The 19950-nt window shown below is 34.3% G+C and overlaps 1 protein-coding gene across 1 annotated transcript in view; it reads right to left on the bottom strand.

Moving 5' to 3' along the window:
* Window positions 1–10643: 10643 nt before the first annotated feature.
* The window catches only part of LOC131168890 (rust resistance kinase Lr10-like), a 28126-nt gene continuing 18819 nt past the window's right edge, over window positions 10644–19950 (bottom strand). Inside the window, exons 3-5 of the mRNA XM_058148408.1 lie at window positions 12287–13131; window positions 12151–12180; window positions 10644–11967 (exon numbers count right to left, since the gene is read on the bottom strand). Coding sequence (XP_058004391.1) covers window positions 10841–11967; window positions 12151–12180; window positions 12287–12356 — 1227 coding nt within the window. The 5' untranslated portion in view covers window positions 12357–13131 and the 3' untranslated portion in view covers window positions 10644–10840. The remainder of the gene's footprint in view (window positions 11968–12150; window positions 12181–12286; window positions 13132–19950) is intronic.

Here is a 19950-nt window from a genome sequence, read left to right on the forward strand (position 1 = left end):
TTATTTTCATGATTTATGGAAAATGTGAGTTTTGTCTATAATTTCTTTATGATTTAACAATGATATTTGTAATGAGTTTTAAAATTATAGTTGTGCACTATTGAGTTCAACGCTCAGCAATAGTGTGACGCCCCTTACCCGTCTATTGTATAGCAGAGCAAGAAGTGCCACATTCGGTGCTGGAGCACCCTATCTTGTCTTGTCATGTCTATTGTAAATTTTAATGTCATTCAAATCAGGTAATTTATGTGTAGAAATTTTTTTTTTTTATGTCTTATTTCTGTGGAGACCCGGACAGATCCTCCTCTCTTTTATTAGTATCTGGCGGGTTCCATTATCACCTATTAACATATTCATAGTCATCTCACATATTTCCATATCATATTCTCTTTTATCATATCATTCATAACTATTTATGAGATTTCAAAATGAAGTGTCATCTATTGCATTCATATGGAAATTCATAAATAATAAATTATAAGTTTTCATTTCAAGTCCAAAATGAAATACATCATAAACTAGTAATTACATCATGACTAAACATAATGAACCAAAATACTAGTCTATACATGGGCCCTACAAAAATACAAAAGACTAGTGAGGTGACTCTGGACAATGGCAGATCTGATCAGAGCTCTGCTGCACTCATCGATGTCTTGCGGCTGCTGGGACTGATGCGGCTGATCTCCAGTACCTACGCGATGGAAAACCAACGCGCTAAGCATAACGCTTAGTGGTGCATAATTTATAATAACAATAATTTAATAATTTGAAACAATATATACAACTCATAATTTTTGGGTCTTTTACATTTTTATTGCTCTTTGGAAATAATTAACATTATCGGGATCTTTTATGATTACTTATTGTATTTTAAGTCTTAATTAATTTTTTTATCAGTGCCCAAGAAAACCTATAACAAATTATAAAAGCTGGATGTACGGGTGTATACTAGTTAGACAGCCATATGTCTATCCAGTATACGTCTGTCAGGCACGAGGCCAGCTGTCGGGCACGAGACCCGCTGTCAGGCTTGTAAAGCTAGAAATAAAGTAGGCACAATGGCCAGTAAGTAGGCATATAGCCTGTAGAACAATCATACCAGACATATATTGTCAGTTCATGATTTTCTCGGTAGGCAGTACTGCTATCTGAAGTCCCTAATTGGTATACCAATTTATCCAAACTAAATAAATAAGTCTAGGTATACTATGGGCAATTAAACATTTTTAATTAATTTAGCACTATTCACTGTTACTATTTTCTAGTACTGTTCATTAGTACCATTAATTTCATATTAATAGGACATTATTCCCAATTTACATATTCATATCATTTTTAATATTTAATTTTCCTTATGAGTATTTTAATTATCATATATAGCATTTTTCCCATGAACCTTTCTTTAGGTTCATGTTGATGTGTTATCTTTATCTAGGAATTTGACTAGGTTGGGATGTCTATTTAGTCACAATTCCTTCATAACAATTGCTCCTGTAACACCCTAGGCAAATCCCACATCGGCAAAACACGGGAGAGATGCTGGGTATATAAGTTGATGGTTTGTAACCCCTATTGACGCGTTTTAAAACCGTGAGGGCTTCGACCCAAAGCGGACAATATCACTAGTGGGCCAGCCCATTACAGCTCCTCTATGTTTAAACTTGAATTTCAGTTTTTGAATCACTGAGTTTGGGGTTATAGAACTCAAGTTATGATCAAAACACCAAAGGAATAGTATTTTGGGACATTTTCTGGGTTGGCAGTTTTAGTGACCCAACTTGTGCTAACAATTTGAATTGTTTAAAGGCAAAATTGGGTTAAGTGATCTTCATGAAAAGTGTAGCCCTATGTCTAAACCTTCCATGGGTAAAATTTTAGTTCATTTGGATCAGTATAGAGAGAGTTATAACCAAATGAACACGTACTGTTCATTTGGTCATTTTTTGGGTTGGCAGTTTCAGTGGCCCAACTTGTGCTACCAATTTGAATTGGTTAAAAGCAAAACTGGGTTAAGTGGTCTTCATGAAAAGTGTATCCCTATGTCTAAACTTTCCATGGGTAAAATTTTAGGTCATTTGGACCAGTACAGAGAGAGCTATGACCAAATGAACATGAACTGTTCATTTGGTCATTTTCTGGGTTGGGTTGCAGGGAAATCCGAATTTGGGCAGTATTTAGGTCAAGTTTTGGACAGAATTTGGGCATGGTTTCTTCATGGAAAATGGGCTATTTTGGGTCTAGTTTCACCTCCAATTGGCCTCATACCAATTGGGGTCACACAATTTTATTTATGGCCTAAAATGTACACTGCCCTCAACAAACACAACCTGCAGAAAATTAACACTTCCAAAACTCAATCTCCTCCAACTTCCTTACTTTAATTTGCATGCAATACACTTCTATAAGCAACAATCTCATCCCAATAGGTCAATTTCAACATTTTACACAAAGTCCTCAACATTTACACAAACCCTAGTTTTCAAAGTTTCAAATTTACACAAACACTACACAATCAAACACCCAAACATTTCAACTAATTACACATTCTCATAGAACCATTTTTCATCACTTAAAAGCAATAAACTTCAAGTTCCATGGCTGCCAAAAATTCAAGGGTTCTTTCCTCTAGATTTTCTTTTTGTTTTAATGGTATTTATGCTTAGTTAAACATGCTTTTCATGTTTAATAAAGAGAAGAAGAGGGATTAGTGCACTAACCTTACTTGAGCTTCCCAAACCTCAACTTTCTTGCTTCTTATGGGTATCTGTGGCTTCCTTATGGAGTGGGGAGTATTTTTTGTGAAGGGTGCTAAAGGTTTTGATGGGTAGAAGCTTGGGAAATCAAGCTTGGAAGCTTGACAACAATGGAGGAAATGAGGGAAAGAGAGAGAGAAGAAATGGAGGAAGAAGATGGAAGTGGGTGGGAGTTTGTCATCTAGTGCCTATTAATATACATTTTTTTTTGAATTTTCCTAAGCCTTTTTTTTTCTTTTCTTTTCTTTTCCTTTCTTTTCTTTTCTTTTCTTTTCTCTTCTCATTTTCTTAATCTATTTCATACATTTTAATTAATGTTAATTATTTTATTCTCTATTTTTTTTTTGACATTTAGGTCAAAATTCACCTTTGGGGGTGAAATGACCAAAATGCCCTTAGTAGTGCATATTGGGTTATTTTTATTATTTTTGTACCAATTTATAAATTCTCTAAATTTTATTTTTTTTTCTCTACATTTTTCCTATATTTTCTTAACATTTTTTTTCTTCAATTTATGCCTCCTCACTATAGTCTAGTTGTAGTTCCAGACATTTTAACTGTTCGAACAGACATTAGTTGTCGAAACAGTAAAATGTACGGACTACTTATGGTGAGGGCGTTACAATTCTTCCCCTCTAAATAAAGTTTCGTCCTCGAAATTTACATAGTGTAAATAATCGAGGGACCGCTATCTCCTTGCTTTTCTCCTTTTTGTGTTATAATACTTTACTTTTTCTTTAGTCTTTCTTATTAATCCTAGTTCTACAATCTTATCCTTATTTCGATTTACTATTGGAAATACGTAGCTCTACACAGTAGTCCCAAGTTGGCATCAGAATCTGCACTACAAAGACAAACATCAAGAGCATTGCATAGTCACCACGGTATAATCCCAATAGGCTAACTCTTTTTTTTTTTTTTTTCAACCAGTTCTGTACTCATCTTCTTTCATCTCATATGCAACCTCCTTCTCATTTCCATCTATTATCTTTGATACGATCTTTTTTGGTTGCTAATCTACCATAACCTTATGGTTCAAAGGGTTAGTGACAAGCATGTCATCTTCTAACCCATCTCTCGGTATCCTCTTTTTAATAGGAGATACAATGTATATATAGGGGTGAATATAATTAGGGTCTATCAATACATACTTAAAGGTATTATAATTAGGAAATGTACCTCTGATAACGTCTGGCAGATTTGGCTCCTCTCGAGCCATAGCGTACACACGGGGTGCTACTCTAGCCTCAGGCCATTCTGTAGTCTCAGAAGCCCTCTGTGATGTACCAGCTATTTCAGGTCTCACAGGTCTTCTACCCCTTTGCACTGTCGGGGCAGACCTCTCAGTCGGTGGTAGTGCAGTGGGAGCACTCCCCTATGGACAACTTCGTATGAAATGATCCGTAGACCCACATCTGAAACATCCACCACCAACGATCGACACTCCTCTGTGTATCCCGCCACAAAGGTACATTCTCGCACCGAAATTGATTCTCTTATTACTGCACTGGAACTAGCTATAGATACTCGGCATCGCCCTTCCGCCTTGTGTCCGCTCTGTGAACCCTTATGCTTCTTACTACTAGTAGCTGGTGCACTAAACTGGCCCTGTCCAGGACCTCTCTTGCGTTGCCTATCCTTTCTGGACTGCTCTTCATTTCTGACTCTCTCCACATCAAGGGCTGATGCTACCAATAGAGAGAAATCTGTGAAGTGGTGAGATGTCACTATTAACTTGATGTTGTCATTCAGTCCATCCTTAAATTTCTGCATTTATCAACCTCTGTCGGCATCAGCTCTAATGCATATCCACTAAGTCTCATGAATTCCTGCTCATATTCGGAGATCACACCGCCTCTGTCTCAAGCCGTGAATTCTCTCCTTCTGGCCTCCAAGTACACATGACTAATGTATTTCTTTTTGAATTCAGCCAGAAAGAACTCCCAGGTGATCTGTGCAGGCTGTACTACTCTAGATACTGTCACCCACCATCTATATGCATCCTCCTCAGTGCGTGTGAGCACACCCAACCGCTGCCTGGGTGCAAAGTAACCGCCGCAGCACTCTCTGTCCTCTCTAGCCAATACTCAGCTGCGGCTAGATCATCGTCCCTCTTACCTCTGAAATCAATTGCCCCATACTTTCGCAGTCTCTCTAGTGGAGATCTGTGTATAGGTTGCGGCTGTGGGGGTAGAGGTGGCTGTATAGGTGGTAGTGGTGGGGGTGGCTGTGGCTGTGGCTGTGTAGGTGGAGGTGGCTGTGGCTGTGGCTGTGGCTGTGGAGGTGGAGGTGGCTGTGGCTGGGGAATGGCTCCGATGAACTAACGGAACAACTGTGTCATCTGTTCATAGAAGGCCTGTTGTGCCCTACTCACAGTACCTCGAGATGACTCTGCTCTACTACCACTTCTCCCCCGACTAGGAGCAGGTGCATGACTCTCTACTTCCTCCTCTATCGGTCTCGGAGGTCCGTGCTCTGAAGGATCAGATGCCATCGATCTTATAAAACAGACAAAGAAACAGATCTGCATTAGTGTCACCTAAACTCTATTTAAAGGCCCATGCATGTGATGCAACTATTTCTTTCTATCTATCTAGGTCTAGGACCGCCTAAACCTCTGCTCTGATACCACTAAATGTGACGCCCCTTACCCGTCTATTGTATAGCAGAGCAAGAAGTGCCACATTCGGTGCTGGAGCACCCTATCTTGTCTTGTCATGTCTATTGTAAATTTTAATGTCATTCAAATCAGTTAATTTATGTGTAGAATTTTTTTTTTTTATATCTTATTTCTGTGGAGACCCGGACAGATCCTCCTCTGTTTTATTAGTATCTGGCGGGTTCCATTATCACCTATTAACATATTCATAGTCATATCACATATTTCCATATCATATTCTCTTTTATCATATCATTCACAACTATTTATGAGATTTCAAAATGAAGTGTCATCTATTGCATTCATATGGAAATTCATAGATAATAAATTATAAGTTTTCATTTCAAGTCCAAAATGAAATACATCATAAACTAGTAATTACATCATGACTAAACATAATGAACCAAAATATTAGTCTATACATGGGCCCTACAAAAATACAAAAGACAGGTGAGGTGACTCTGGACAATGGCAGATCTGATCAGAGCTCACGATGCACTCACGATGTCTTCTGGGACTGATGCGGCTGATCTCCAGTACCTACGCGATGGAAAACTAACGCGCTAAGCATAACGCTTAGTGGTGCATAATTTATAATAACAATAATTTAATAATTTGAAACAATATATACAACTCATAATTTTTGAGTCTTTTACATTTTTATTGCTCTTTGAAAATAATTAACATTATCGGGATCTTTTATGATTACTTATTGTATTTTAAGTCTTAATTAATTTTTTTACCAGTGCCCAAGAAAACCTATAACAAATTATAAAAGCTGGATGTACGGGTGTATACTAGTTAGACAGCCATATGTCTATCCAAGATATCGTCCTGTGCACGAGGCCACCGTCGCATGAGACTCACCACAGCTTGTAAAGCCGTAAATAAAGTAGGCACAATGGCTGCAAGTAGGCATATAGCCTGTAGAACAATCATACCGGACATATATTGTCGGTTCATGATTTTCTCGGAGGCACATCGCTATCTGAAGTCCCTAATTGGTATACCAATTTATCCAAACTAAATAAATAAGTCTAGGTATACTATGGGCAATTAAACATTTTTAATTAATTTAGCACTATTCACTGTTACTATTTTCTAGTACTGTTCATTAGTACCATTAATTTCATATTAATAGGACATTATTCCCAATTTACATATTCATATCATTTTTAATATTTAATTTTCCTTATGAGTATTTTAATTATCATATATAGCATTTTTCCCATGAACCTTTCTTTAGGTTCATGTTGATGTGTTATCTTTATCTAGGAATTTGACTAGGTTGGGATGTCTATTTAGTCACAATTCCTTCATAACAATTGCTCCTCTATGTTTAAACTTGAATTTCAGTTTTGAATCACTGAGTTTGGGGTTATAGAACTCAAGTTATGGTCAAAATACCAAAGGAATAGTATTTTGGGACATTTTCTGGGTTGGCAGTTTTAGTGACCCAACTTGTGCTAACAATTTGAATTGGTTAAAGGCAAAACTGGGTTAAGTGATCTCATGAAAAGTGTAGCCCTATGTCTAAACTTTCCATGGGTAAAATTTTAGGTCATTTGGATCAGTATAGAGAGAGTTATAACCAAATGAACACGTACTGTTCATTTGGTCATTTTCTGGGTTGGCAGTTTCAGTGGCCCAACTTGTGCTACCAATTTGAATTGGTTAAAGGCAAAACTTGGTTAAGTGGTCTTCATGAAAAGTGTATCCCTATGTCTAAACTTTCCATGGGTAAAATTTTAGGTCATTTGGACCAGTATAGAGAGAGTTATGACCAAATGAACATGTACTGTTCATTTGATCATTTTCTGGGTTGGGTTGCAGGGAAATCCAAATTTTGGCAATATTTAGGTTATGTTTTGGACAGAATTTGGGCATGATTTCTTCATGGAAAATGGGCTATTTTGGGTCTAGTTTCACCTCCAATTGGCCTCATACCAATTGGGGTCATACAATTTTATTTATGGCCTAAAATGTACACTTCCCTCAACAAACACAACCTGCAGAAAATTAACACTTCCAAAACTCAATCTCCTCCAACTTCCTTACTTCAATTTGCATACAATACACTTCTATAAGCAACAATCTCATCCCAATAGGTCAATTTCAACATTTTACACAAAGTCCTCAACATTTACACAAACCCTAGTTTTTAAAGTTTCAAATTTACACAAACACTACACAATCAAACACCCAAACATTTCAACTAATTACACATTCTCATGGAACCATTTTTCATCACTTAAAAGCAATAAACTTCAAGTTCCATGGCTGCCAAAAATTCAAGGGTTCTTTCCTCTGGATTTTCTTTTTGTTTTAATGGTATTTATGCTTAGTTAAACATGCTTTTCATGTTTAATAAAGAGAAGAAGAGGGATTAGTGCACTAACCTTACTTGAGCTTCCCAAACCTCAACTTTCTTGCTTCTTATGGGTATCTGTGGCTTCCTTATGGAGTGGGGAGTATTTTTTGTGAAGGGTGCTAAAGGTTTTGATGGGTAGAAGCTTGGGAAATCAAGCTTGGAAGCTTAACAACAATGGAGGAAATGAGGGAAAGAGAGAGAGAAGAAATGGAGGAAGAAGATGGAAGTGGGTGGGAGTTTGTCCTCTAGTGCCTATTTATATACATTTTTTTCTTTTGAATTTTCCTAAGCCTTTTCTTTTCTTTTCTTTTCTTTTCCTTTCTTTTCTTTTCTTTTCTTTTCTCTTCTCATTTTCCTAATCTATTTCATACATTTTAATTAATGTTAATTATTTTATTCTCTATTTTTTTTTTTTGACATTTAGGTCAAAATTCACCTTTGGGGGTGAAATGACCAAAATGCCCTTAGTAGTGCATATTGAGTTATTTTTATTATTTTTGTACCAATTTATAAATTCTCTAAATTTTAATTTTTTTTCTCTACATTTTTCCTATATTTTCTTAACATTTTTTTTTCTTCAATTTATGCCTCCTCACTATAGTCTAAGTGTAGTTCCAGACATTTTAACTGTCCAAACAGACATTAGTTGTAGGAACAGTAAAATATACGGACTACTTATGGTGAGGGCGTTACAGATAGCTTTTGTATGCCGTGACAGGTAAAGGAAAAGATAAGGCAGTCGATTGAGCTTCCTTGAAGCTGTATTTTGAATTTGGGTTGAATTGTCTCTGGGTATATTCTAGGTATACTCTTGTATATTTCATTTTAATGTAAATTAGTTCTATATGTATGTAAGAGATAGATGAGCAGTTGTATAAAAAGAATTGTAATAATTTTTTTTTTGTAATTTTGTAATTTGTAAGGTTGTAATTAAATACCTTTTGAGTTATAAATGAATATTTCTTTTGAAAATTAATTAATATATTTAATAAAAAATAATTTATAAACACATTTATTATTAAAATGATTAAAAAGTAATATTAAATGAGATTTATAATAAAATTTTAAAAATTAAATAAAGATAATATAATAAAATATTTAGTTAAATTAAATTTTAATTATATGACATATAAGTATCAAAACGAAAAGTTAAGTCTCTCAAATTTATTTTTTAACTAATAAATTTAATTTATAAGTTTAAAAATTATTATAAATAAATAAATTTATTTATTTTTAAAATTTAAACTTATTTAAAAACTCCAAAAAAATAGCCGATTGCTACTCATAGCGAGCAGCTCTAAAATTTTGAACCAGAAAAAAGAAAATTTGAAAATAAAATAGCTAGTCCCTACTTTGTTATGTAGCTACCACGAAGTCCTATCACACTAAAATGGGAGAATCTATTGTTTGCAATAAGAAAAAAATATTAACATTTATTTAAATGAAAATTAATAAAATAACAGAACCAAACACTCTATACAAAAGGAAATAAAATAATTAATCCTCAATTTGGACGAACAACTCCATAAAAAATAAAAAATAAAAAATAAAAAATAAAACCTTACTAAGAGAAACATATGACTCAAGATCTATTTACAAGTGTATGTTTGAGTACATATATGTACTCAAAATATATTACAAAAGATATGGATCTAAGAATTATTTAAAAAAATAAAAAAAAATATATAAAAAAGAAAACACAAAGAAATATGGGTGGAGGGGGTAACCATTGGTGAGAAAACTCACGGTGGCCATTAGGAAGAAATTAAAAAGGGAGGAAGAGAAGAGGGATTTAAAAAAATGAGAGAAAAAAGATAGATTTTTTTCAAAAATGAGAGCCTCTCTCCCTAGAACTTTCACATGTGTCCACAACTCGAAAATTGGAGTTAATTTGCAATAGTATAAAAAAAATGAAAATTAGCAGCCATGTTATATGTAAATGCAAAATCAATCAATAAAGCGACACAATTTGAAAACTATTACATGCTTCTATATCCTTCCTTCGAAAAACCAACAGCATCATATTTGCAGGTATTATTGCACTTTACTATATATATATATATATATATATATATATCAGACCTGAAATATATTCCTATGCTGTTATCAAGGTGGAATTAGGCCGAAGAGCTTATGGAACTGTGCTCAAAGGAAAGTTCTACGTCAAAATTATGAAAGCTGTTAAGGTCCTCAACAATTCCACCATTTTGACATGAATCCATGTAATATCTTTCCAGACCACAACTTCAATCTTAAAATCTCTGATTTTGGCCTGGCTAAGTTGTGTTCAAACGGTCTAATTAAGTGCATTGTCCATGACAATAGCTAGAGGAACCATTGGCTAAATTGCTCATGAAGCGTTATTAAGGAAGTTGGGGAATGTTTCCTGCAAGCCACATGTTTGTAGTTTTGGAATGTTGGGGTGCTAGATATGATTGGAGGAAGGAAGACCGTTGATGTTAAACAAGGAAATGCTGATCAAATATACTTCCCATAATGGATTTATAATCTTTTGGAGGAAGCAGACGATCTAAGGTTCCAGATTGATGCATAGGAAGAGGAAGATGCAAAAATTGCAAAGGAACTTGCAATTATGGGGGACTGGTGCATTTAGCAGATTCCAGGGGATCGTCCTTCCATGAAAATGGTTGCTCAAATGCTGTATGGGGAAGGAGACGGTCTATCAATACCTGCTAATCCTTTCAGCTTTTCTAATCCTACAAGAATGAATGCAAGAATCCCAAGAAGAAAACTTCACCATGAGTTACAAGAATGAATGCAAGAATCCCAAGAAGAAAACTTCACCATGAGTTGAAGGCCATCACAGAAGCAGGGTAAATCTTAATTAGAGCTGGTCTGTAATAATCAATCAAGTAGTAATCATATAGCAATCATATAGCAAAGGATCGTCCAGTAGTTCCATAGACAAGCATGAGAAAAATATTACTAAGCAGAAAGCACTGGGTTAATTGGTTCATTTCGGTTTAAATAGTTACTTCTCTGAGTTCTGATGGTCCGTTAATTTGCCAAGTACAATAACTCCCTCAAATAATTTTAAGATGCATTTTCAATCAAACTAGATGATTCTGAAAAGTCAATTGACATGGATGGGGACTCTTCTCCATCTTCCAATATACTTTCTTGTGGACATAGAGAAAGCCTTGAAGGCAATTGTAGACCTTCAAGATCTCCTTCAAGCATCTCTATGACTTTGTTCATTGGTGGACGATCATTCGGTCTCATTTGTATACACCACAGGCCTACCACAACCATCAACTTAGCTATTTTAGTTATCTCCTCCATGTCATCACTTATTTCTACAACCTTTGAACTAGAGACCTCATCATAAACCCAAAATGGAAAATAAGTTTCGCTTGAGTTTTCTATCAATGCATTCAAATTCTTCCTCTTACCTGCCATTTCTAGCAACAACATTCCAAAGCTATAAACATCAGCTTTGTGTGACACACGTCCAATGTTTCTATAGAATAACTCGGGTGCCATGTATCCTATTGTTCCTCTTGCTGCAGTGAGAGTGTTAATGCTATCATTTGTTGCATATAATTTTGCAAGCCCAAAGTCAGAAATCTTTGGGATGAAATTCTCATCAAGAAGAATATTATGTGGCTTGATATCAAAATGTAGGATTTGCATGTCACAACCTCGATGTAAATATCCAATGCCACGAGCCACTCCAAGCGAAATTTCATATAATTTATCCCAACTTAAGGATATAGATCCTTCACGAGAAGATAAATACTTATCAAGAGATCCATTAGGCATGAAATCATATATAAGAGCATACTTTGATCCCTCAGCACAAAAGCCAATTAGTTGAACAACATTTGTATGGTGAATCCTTCCAATTGTAGCAACTTCATTAATAAAATCTTGTCCATCAGTTTTAGACTTGCTCAACATCTTTACTGCTGCAATATGGCCACTGCGAAGTTTTCCTTTATACACACAACCAAAACCTCCTTCACCCAACTTTTCCTTAAAGCCTCCTGTCATTTTCTTAATGTCTGAGTATGAATATCTTATTGGTTTCATATTCTGTTGATTTTGTAGAAATTCTTCAATTGTTTCATATCCCGATAAATGCCTCCTTCGCCATTTATAGACCAAAAACACAACTACAAATGGAGTTCCACATAATGTTCTTGTGGCAATAAACAGTCCTGCATGAACAACATACATTCAAAGGATGGAATATTAACTGTTATGTAGTAAAATTATCCATAGAGGAATTATATATGATCTTCTTGATTACTTGAGGTCCTTCTTATGAATTCATCTCTAAATCCAGATTTAATCTTATAGATTTAAGATTCATAATTTGAAGAAAAAGGCCTAGAACTTACCAAGATAAGCAAGTATAGCTGGCAATGACCCTGAAGAAGATGTGAACGTAAATTACTTAATGACAAAGGCTGCCATATAATCTTGATTGGAAAGAAATGTTAGCATCAATAGGATGGAGATATAGAGACCACTCACTTTTAATTTTGTAGGATAGGCCGTGTGAGATAGACGCTTCATTAAACACATGAACAATAAAAATCAGCATCAAGAAATATAATATAACTTGATATAACTAGAGCAGAAAGCTTCATTGCAAGATGTGTATATATATATAATTTCTCCATAATGAGTAATTTCTAGATATAGAAATAATTTTGAATTAGAGTCAAAATTCTGATCGAGTCAAAATCTGTTATGTATAGGAACCATAAATGTTAATACCTAACCATTTATTCTCGTTTATATACCAATTTGTTTCTTAGGGGAAAAGATTACTCTGGCTGCTCAACTTTTAAAGAAAGCATAATTCTATCCACAAACAAAATTTTAGTCTAATTAGATCTTTTAGTTTCATTTTGATTCAATTTGACCCTAATTTAACTGATTCTATTAATTTTCATTAACTGTTAGTATATAGAGCCCACATAATTAATAAAATGTTATCCTAATAACTTTTAATTATTAAAATCTCAAAAAAAAAAAAAAGTAGTTTATTCTTCTTCGGTTCACCTATTCACTTTCGACAAACCCAGTAAAATCACTCAACTAGAAATGGAAACTCAAACTAAATCAGTAATCACAAACTAGAAATGGAAGGGCAACACCACATGCACAATTCCTCCTCTATCTGTATTTTCATATTCAGTCTAATTAACATATCACTTATTAATCACTAGTACAAGCACCAAGAAGCAGCATGAGCAGATTCTTCCCCTTCCCATTTCTTTTCCCTAATGCCTCACCGATTTTCCTATAGTTTTCTTTCACAGCCTCCAGCCTGCTAAACAGGAAGCTCAAACCGGATTGACCAAGGTTGGAACCTGTCAAATTACAATGGAAAATTGGTGTGCCCAGTCTGCAAGAATATTGAAATCTGTGACAGTGGAATGGATAATGGCTACCTTAATTTTGAAACTCCAAAATCCACTTCTCCAATCAAATGTAAACTCAATAAAATCAAATTGTTCTTCTTCAATTAGCAATTGTGATGAAGACGATAAATAGAAGCCAAGAAAGGCAAAGTCAACGTGGTCTTTCCCTTCATCCTTTCCAAGATCAAAGCTGAGGCAAATTTTAGTACAGTAGTGGTGGGGATAGAGACGGTGCCATGCTGTTTGTTGAGAGCATTGAGATTTTTCCTAGATACTTAGGAGCTTAGTTCTTGTGATTTTGTTTATTTTGCTGTAAACTAGTTGGCATGCTAACCAACTGTGTTAGGTTCAAATCTACTCCTTAAATTAGAAAATGTAACCATGCTTCACCCATGTCTTTGTTACTTTAGAGGTTAGAGCAGGTCTGATTATGTACTAACAATAGTGTAAGAGTTTTGTTTTATATGAAAATCAATGGAAATCTCTCTTATGCAAGTTGCTAAGAGAAGTTTATTAGAAGAAAAAATTGCTTCTCTGTTTTTCAGTCCAGCAATGCAACAAATAGTATCAGAACTATTTATAATAATTAGGGGACTATAAAGGAGAGAAAATTAGTAAGAATTTCATGCACCGAAAAACCTTAAAAATTAGAGTTGAGAGTGATGGTTTTGAGCGGATTACTCTATCTGGCCTATGAGGATGATGAAAGCTTATCTTAAAGCCTTTGACCTGGGGGAAGTAACTGAAATTGGTAGGCAATTAGATCCCCCAAGGGAAGATCCCACTCTTGCTCAATTGAAAGCACATATTGCGGAGTGTGCTAAAGGATTCAAGGCTTTGTCTTGCATACGTGCTGCTGTCTCTGACATAATTTTCACAAGAATTATGGCTTGTGAAAGTGCAAAGCAAGCTTGGGACAGATTTAAAGAGGAGTTCTGTGGAAATGAAAGCTCAAAGCAAATTTGAGGAGGGAATTTGAGGTTCTAAGGATGAAAAGAATCTGAAACTCCAAAAGAGTAGGCTGTTGAGTAAAGATTTCCAACTTGTAGAAAAACTAGTCATCTAGAGAAGGATTGTTGGCAGAAGAATAGTGTCAAGCCTATGCAATGTCACTTTTGCAAAAGTATATGGCTATATTTCAAAAGATTGTAGGATCAAGCAAATTATAGCTTAGAAACCATAGTAGGTTAAGCATGCAAATTTTACTGATAATCAACCAAAGTACTAGAAAAATCATTTGTTTATGCTTTCTTAGTCATGTAAAGTAGTTGACAAGCTCGCTTGGTTCATTGATAGTGGTTGTACAAGTCACATAGCCAGAGATGACAGTCTTTTTACTTGTCTAGACAAATCATGAGAACTAAAGTGATGCTAGGAAATTGATCAACGATTCAGGTTGAGGGTAAAGGTACCATTGCTATGCAGACTAGAAAAGGTACCAAATACATTTATCATGTTCTCTTCATCCCATGTGTAGATCAAAATCTATTGAGTGTGGCACAAATGTAGATAAATGTCTGTGGTCAACAAGATCAGGCTGTTGGGTGAAGATTTCCAACTTGTAAAAAACCTAACCATCTAAAGAAAAATTGTTGGCAAAAGAATGGTGAAAAGTCTATGCAATGTCACTTCGGTTAAAATATATGGCCACATTTCAAAAGATCGAAGAATCAAGCAAAATATATCTTAGAAACCATAGCAAGGTAAGCATGCAAATTTTACTGATAATCGACCAAAGTAACAGGAAGATCATTTGTATTAGATTTGTGACTCAAAATCTTAGTGCAATTTAGAAAGATATCTTTTCCTAATTTGAGTTGAAGAAATATTCATCAATAGTATGGAGGAATATTTCCTATATAGGATAAAACTCCTATTAGTGTTATATCTAAATTTAGTGGAATTTCTAATTAGATTGGGATTGAGGAGATTAATACTATAATAGGAGTATGGTGAAAAGGTTATTTAACTTTCAGCCCATTGAGTGAGTGGCTTTGTTAATTACTGAGGAGCACCTTTTCCCATTGATGAAGTGCTCCTACTCATTGCAATTCATGGAGGGAAAGACAGTTCAACCTAACGAAAAGAAAGAACATAAAATTAAAGAAGAAGGAATTCTTGTCAAATTGGTGAGAGGGCTTTTGTCCATGAAGTTAAAGACACCCTTTGTGATGTAGTTGTTAAAGTAGTAAATATATTGAGTTATGTCTAGTGGAGACTAAGAGGGACTAATTAATATATTTACTATAAGCAATTCGATATAAAGTTCTATTAGGTGTAATTGGGATGATAGGTAGTATAGCTTAGAGCTTGTAATGTTAATTTATTATTATTATTGATAGTAGAAGATGGTATACCCATGGATGTAGCCCTATGTTGAGAAGGTGAACCACGTAAATATTATTATTTATATGTTTACTTTGTTTCTTTATAGTTTACATTCTTCTTTGGTGCACAACAATTTACTTATGCTTTCTTAGTTACGTAAAGCAACTGAAAAGCTCACTTGGTTCATTGATAATGGCTATACAAGTCACATGGCCAAAGATGACAGTCTTCTTACTTCTCTTGACAGATCAGCAAGAACTAAAGTGATGCTAGGAAATCGATAGATGGTTCAGGTTGAGGGTAAAGGTACCATTGCTATGCAGACTGGAAAAGGTACCAAATACATTTATGATGTTCTCTTCATCCCATTTTAGATCAAAATCTATTGAATGTGGCACAAATTTAGATTAATGACCATGGTCTTACATTAGGCTTTTGGGTGAAGATTTCTAACTTGTAAAAAAACTAACCATCCAAAGAAAATTTGTTGGTAGAAGAATGGTGAAAATCTTATGCAATGTCACTTTTGCAAAAATATATGGCCACATTTCAAAAAATTGCAGAATCAAGTAAAGTATAGCTTAGAAACCATAGCAGGGTAAGCATGCAAATTTTACTAATAATCAACTAAAGTACTTGGAAGATCATTTGTGTTAGATTTGTTACTCAAAATCCTTAATGGGAATTTGAGAGATGTCTTCTTTTTTTTTAAAAAAAAATTGAGTGGAAAAAATATTCCTTAATAGGATAGAGGAATATTTCTATATAGAGTAGAAATCATATTTTAGTGTTATTTTTAAATTGAGTGGGATTTCCAAATAGATTCGAAATGAGGAAATTAACACTATTAATAGGAGTATGGTGAAAAGGTTATTTGGCTTTTAGCTCATGGAGTGAGTGGCTTTATTAATTGCCAAGAAGTAACTTTGCCTATTGATGAAGGGCTCCTGTCCATTGCAATCCCATGGAAGGAAAGAGGCTTTGGCCTAAGGTGGAGATAGGACAAAAAATTCAAGAAGTAGGAATTCTTATCCATTGGTAAGAGAGCTTTTGCCTACGTAGTTGAAGACACAGTTTGTGATATAATAATTAAAATAGTAAATATATTGAATTACGTCTAGAGGAGACTGAGAGGGACTAAAATATTTACTATAAGCATTTTGATATAAGAGTTCTCATAGGTATAATTAGGATGATGGGTAATATAGCTTGAAACTTGTAATTGGTGATTATTATTATTGATAATAGAAGATGGCATGCCTGTAGATGCAGCCCTATTGAGAGGATGAACCACACAAATATTATTATCTTGTGTGTTTACTTTATTTTTTTATAGTTTACACACTTTTATGCTACACAACAATTTGTTTATGGTTTCTCAATCATGCAAAGCGGCAGACAAACTCACTTGGTTCATTGATAATGGTTATGCAAAGTCACATGGCCAAAGATGACAATCTTTTTACTTCTCTAGATAGATTAGTGAGAACTAAAGTGATGCTAGGAAATTGATAGATGGTTCAGGTTAAGAGTAAAGGTAACATTGATATGCATACTAGAAAAGGTACCAAATACATTTACGACATTCTCCTCATCCCATGTTAGATTAGAATCTATTGACTGTGGCACAAATGTAGAAAAAAGGAATACTCACTTCTATTTAAAAATTATAAAAATTATTATTTTGTCTCCCTACTTTAATCAAGATAACTATTTGATTCTCCTATTTTGAAAAATGCATTAGTTAGTCTTTGTATTTTTGTTTTATTTACTCTTTACCTCTTCCAATAATTTTAGGAGCTAGTTTTTATTTTATTAAGTCTATCTAATTTGAAAAATATAACTATACAATTCCTCTATTTTTTAATCTTGATCTATTTAGTCTTCATAATTTCTCTCTCCTTTAAATATATTACCTAACCAAAAACTTGATGTAAACTATATGAAAGGACTAAAGGGTAAACAGAACAAAAATACATAAATTAATTAATTTATTTTTCAAAGTAAAAGAATCAAGTAGTTAGTTTAATTAAAATAAAGAGATTAAATAGTAATTTTCCCTTAAAAATCTCTATTGTCATATTCATGATTATGAAAATTGTGAAGTTGCTAAGATTAAAATGGCTGAACATAGTTTTTCATTAGTATTTGAAAGCTTCAATCAGCATGTTTATAGTTTTAAGGTAGATGAAACTTGGTCGTTGCCTAAGAGATATGAGGACTTCAATCTTGCTTCTATGAAATTTATGCTAACTCTTAATATGGTGAGAGACATACAAACTATAAGTGTTAATGGTGAGATTTGTGACAATTGTTATTATAGTAAGCTTTATAAGCAGTATTTTCCAAGTGATTCAGTGTGGAGAGCTAAAGAGAAATTAGAGCTAGTGCATATTGATGTTTGTGGTCTTATGAGTGGGCGCTCTCTGAGCGAAAAAAAAAGTAGAGAAAATTACAATTTAGCCCATCTATTTTAATGAAACTAACTACATGGTCCTTCTATTTTGAAAAATATATAAGTTAGTCTTTATATTTTTATTCCGTTTACTCTTTAATCCCTCCGTCCAATTTAAATCAATTTTCCTGCTAGTAAATGTATTCAAAGCCAAGGAGAGAAATTACCTTTACATGGAATAAATAATTCAAGAATTAGAAAATAGAGGTACAATATAATAGTGTTTTTCAAATTAGAAGGATTAAATGAAATTCACATTAACACCTAAAATGACTAGAGAGACTAAAGAATAAACGAAACAAAAATACAAGGATTAACAAATGTATTTTGCATAATAGAAGGACCTAATAGTTAGTTTCATTAAATAGATAAACTAATAGTAATTTTTCTAAATAAGTATTTCATCTTGTTTATAGATGATTTAACTCGGATGACTCAGGTATATTTTATTAGTAGTGTTATAAGAAGTCAATCCTATAATTACGTATATAATATTCTTTTTTAATTAGTTAGCTAATTAATTAGCATAATTATTGGGATATCTTCCCAATTAGAATACTTAATTATAAGATCCTTTGTATATAATTTCATTCAATAAAATACACGGAAAAATATTCACTTTATGGTATCAGAGCCTTGTTAGAGAAGAAATTATTTTCTGTTTGAGAAAACCATCGAAATCATTACTGTGGAGTTAGGTCACCGTCTCAAGGTGACATTTAAGTCTCACTGCCCACCCATGAAGGAAGACCTCTCACCAGCGACCTCACCCAGAAAATCCTGTCACCAGAAGGCTAGCGAGTGAGTCTCACGCGCCGGTACAAGTTCCTACCGCCGTCCAACTTGCCAGCGCGTGAAGGTGCATCCGCCATCCTCTGCATCTCCGATTGCTCTCGCCGACGTCGCTTTCGGTGTATACTGCATCCCTGTTAGCTGTTTTGTCATAGGGTGCTCTTGTAGAGTTGATTTGCTTGGTCCACCTACTGTTGGGTATGTTTCTGGCTTCTGTTATACTGAACTACTTTAAAGTTGTGTCTTGAGGTGTGTTTATTTTGTGTTTATTAGTTTGGGAAAGGAAATTTCTGTGACTTACTGCTGTGAAATTTTTTTAATGGTGGAAAGTAAAAGTAAAAGTGTAATATTCGATGTGATTCTTGTGATGACTAAAATCACGGAATACAAACTTAATGGTTCTAATTATCTAGATTAGAGTAAGACTATTCGGGTTTGTTTATAGAGTATCGATAAGAATGATCATCTCACCCAAGATCTACCTATTGATGATACAAAGCAAACTTGGATGAGGGAAGATGCTCGTTTGTTCTTGCGAATTCGAAATTTCATTAACAGTGAGGTAATTAGCTTAATTAATCACTGTGAGTTTGCTAAAGAATTGATGGATTATTTAAAATTTTTATATTCGGGTAAAGGAAATATCTCTCGTATTTATGAAGTATATAAGGCATTTTATCATGCAGAAAAACAAGATAGGTCCCTCATAGCCTATTTTATGAATTTTAAAAGAATCTATGAGAAACTTAATGTCTTAATGTCGTTTAATCCTGATGTGAAAGTTCAACAAACTCAACGAGAACAAATGGCTGTCATGAGTTTTTTGGCAGGTCTCCCCTCAGATTTTGAGATTGCTAAATCTCAAATTCTTTATGATTCTGAAATTTTATCTCTGTATGATACTTTCTCAAGAGTACTCCGTACTGAAGCTCAACAATTTTCCTAACCTACTAATAGTGCTCTTGTTAGTGGTATTGATAGTGGAAGGCAAAGTCATAGAGAAGGCAGTAAAGGAGGGTATAGTGGCAATAGGGGTAATCAGCGTAATGGGGAGGTTGCCCCTAATCACCAGCATGGTGGGGAGGTTGCCCCTAATCGTGACTCAGGAGGAATTGAATGATATTATTGCCATGAGCCAGGTCATACAAGAAGATATTGTCTGAAACTTCAGAATAAGAACCACGATCTCAAAT

The sequence above is a fragment of the Hevea brasiliensis genome, chromosome 6, assembly GCF_030052815.1.
Source record: "Hevea brasiliensis isolate MT/VB/25A 57/8 chromosome 6, ASM3005281v1, whole genome shotgun sequence".
In the NCBI taxonomy this organism is placed as follows: Eukaryota; Viridiplantae; Streptophyta; class Magnoliopsida; order Malpighiales; family Euphorbiaceae; genus Hevea; species Hevea brasiliensis.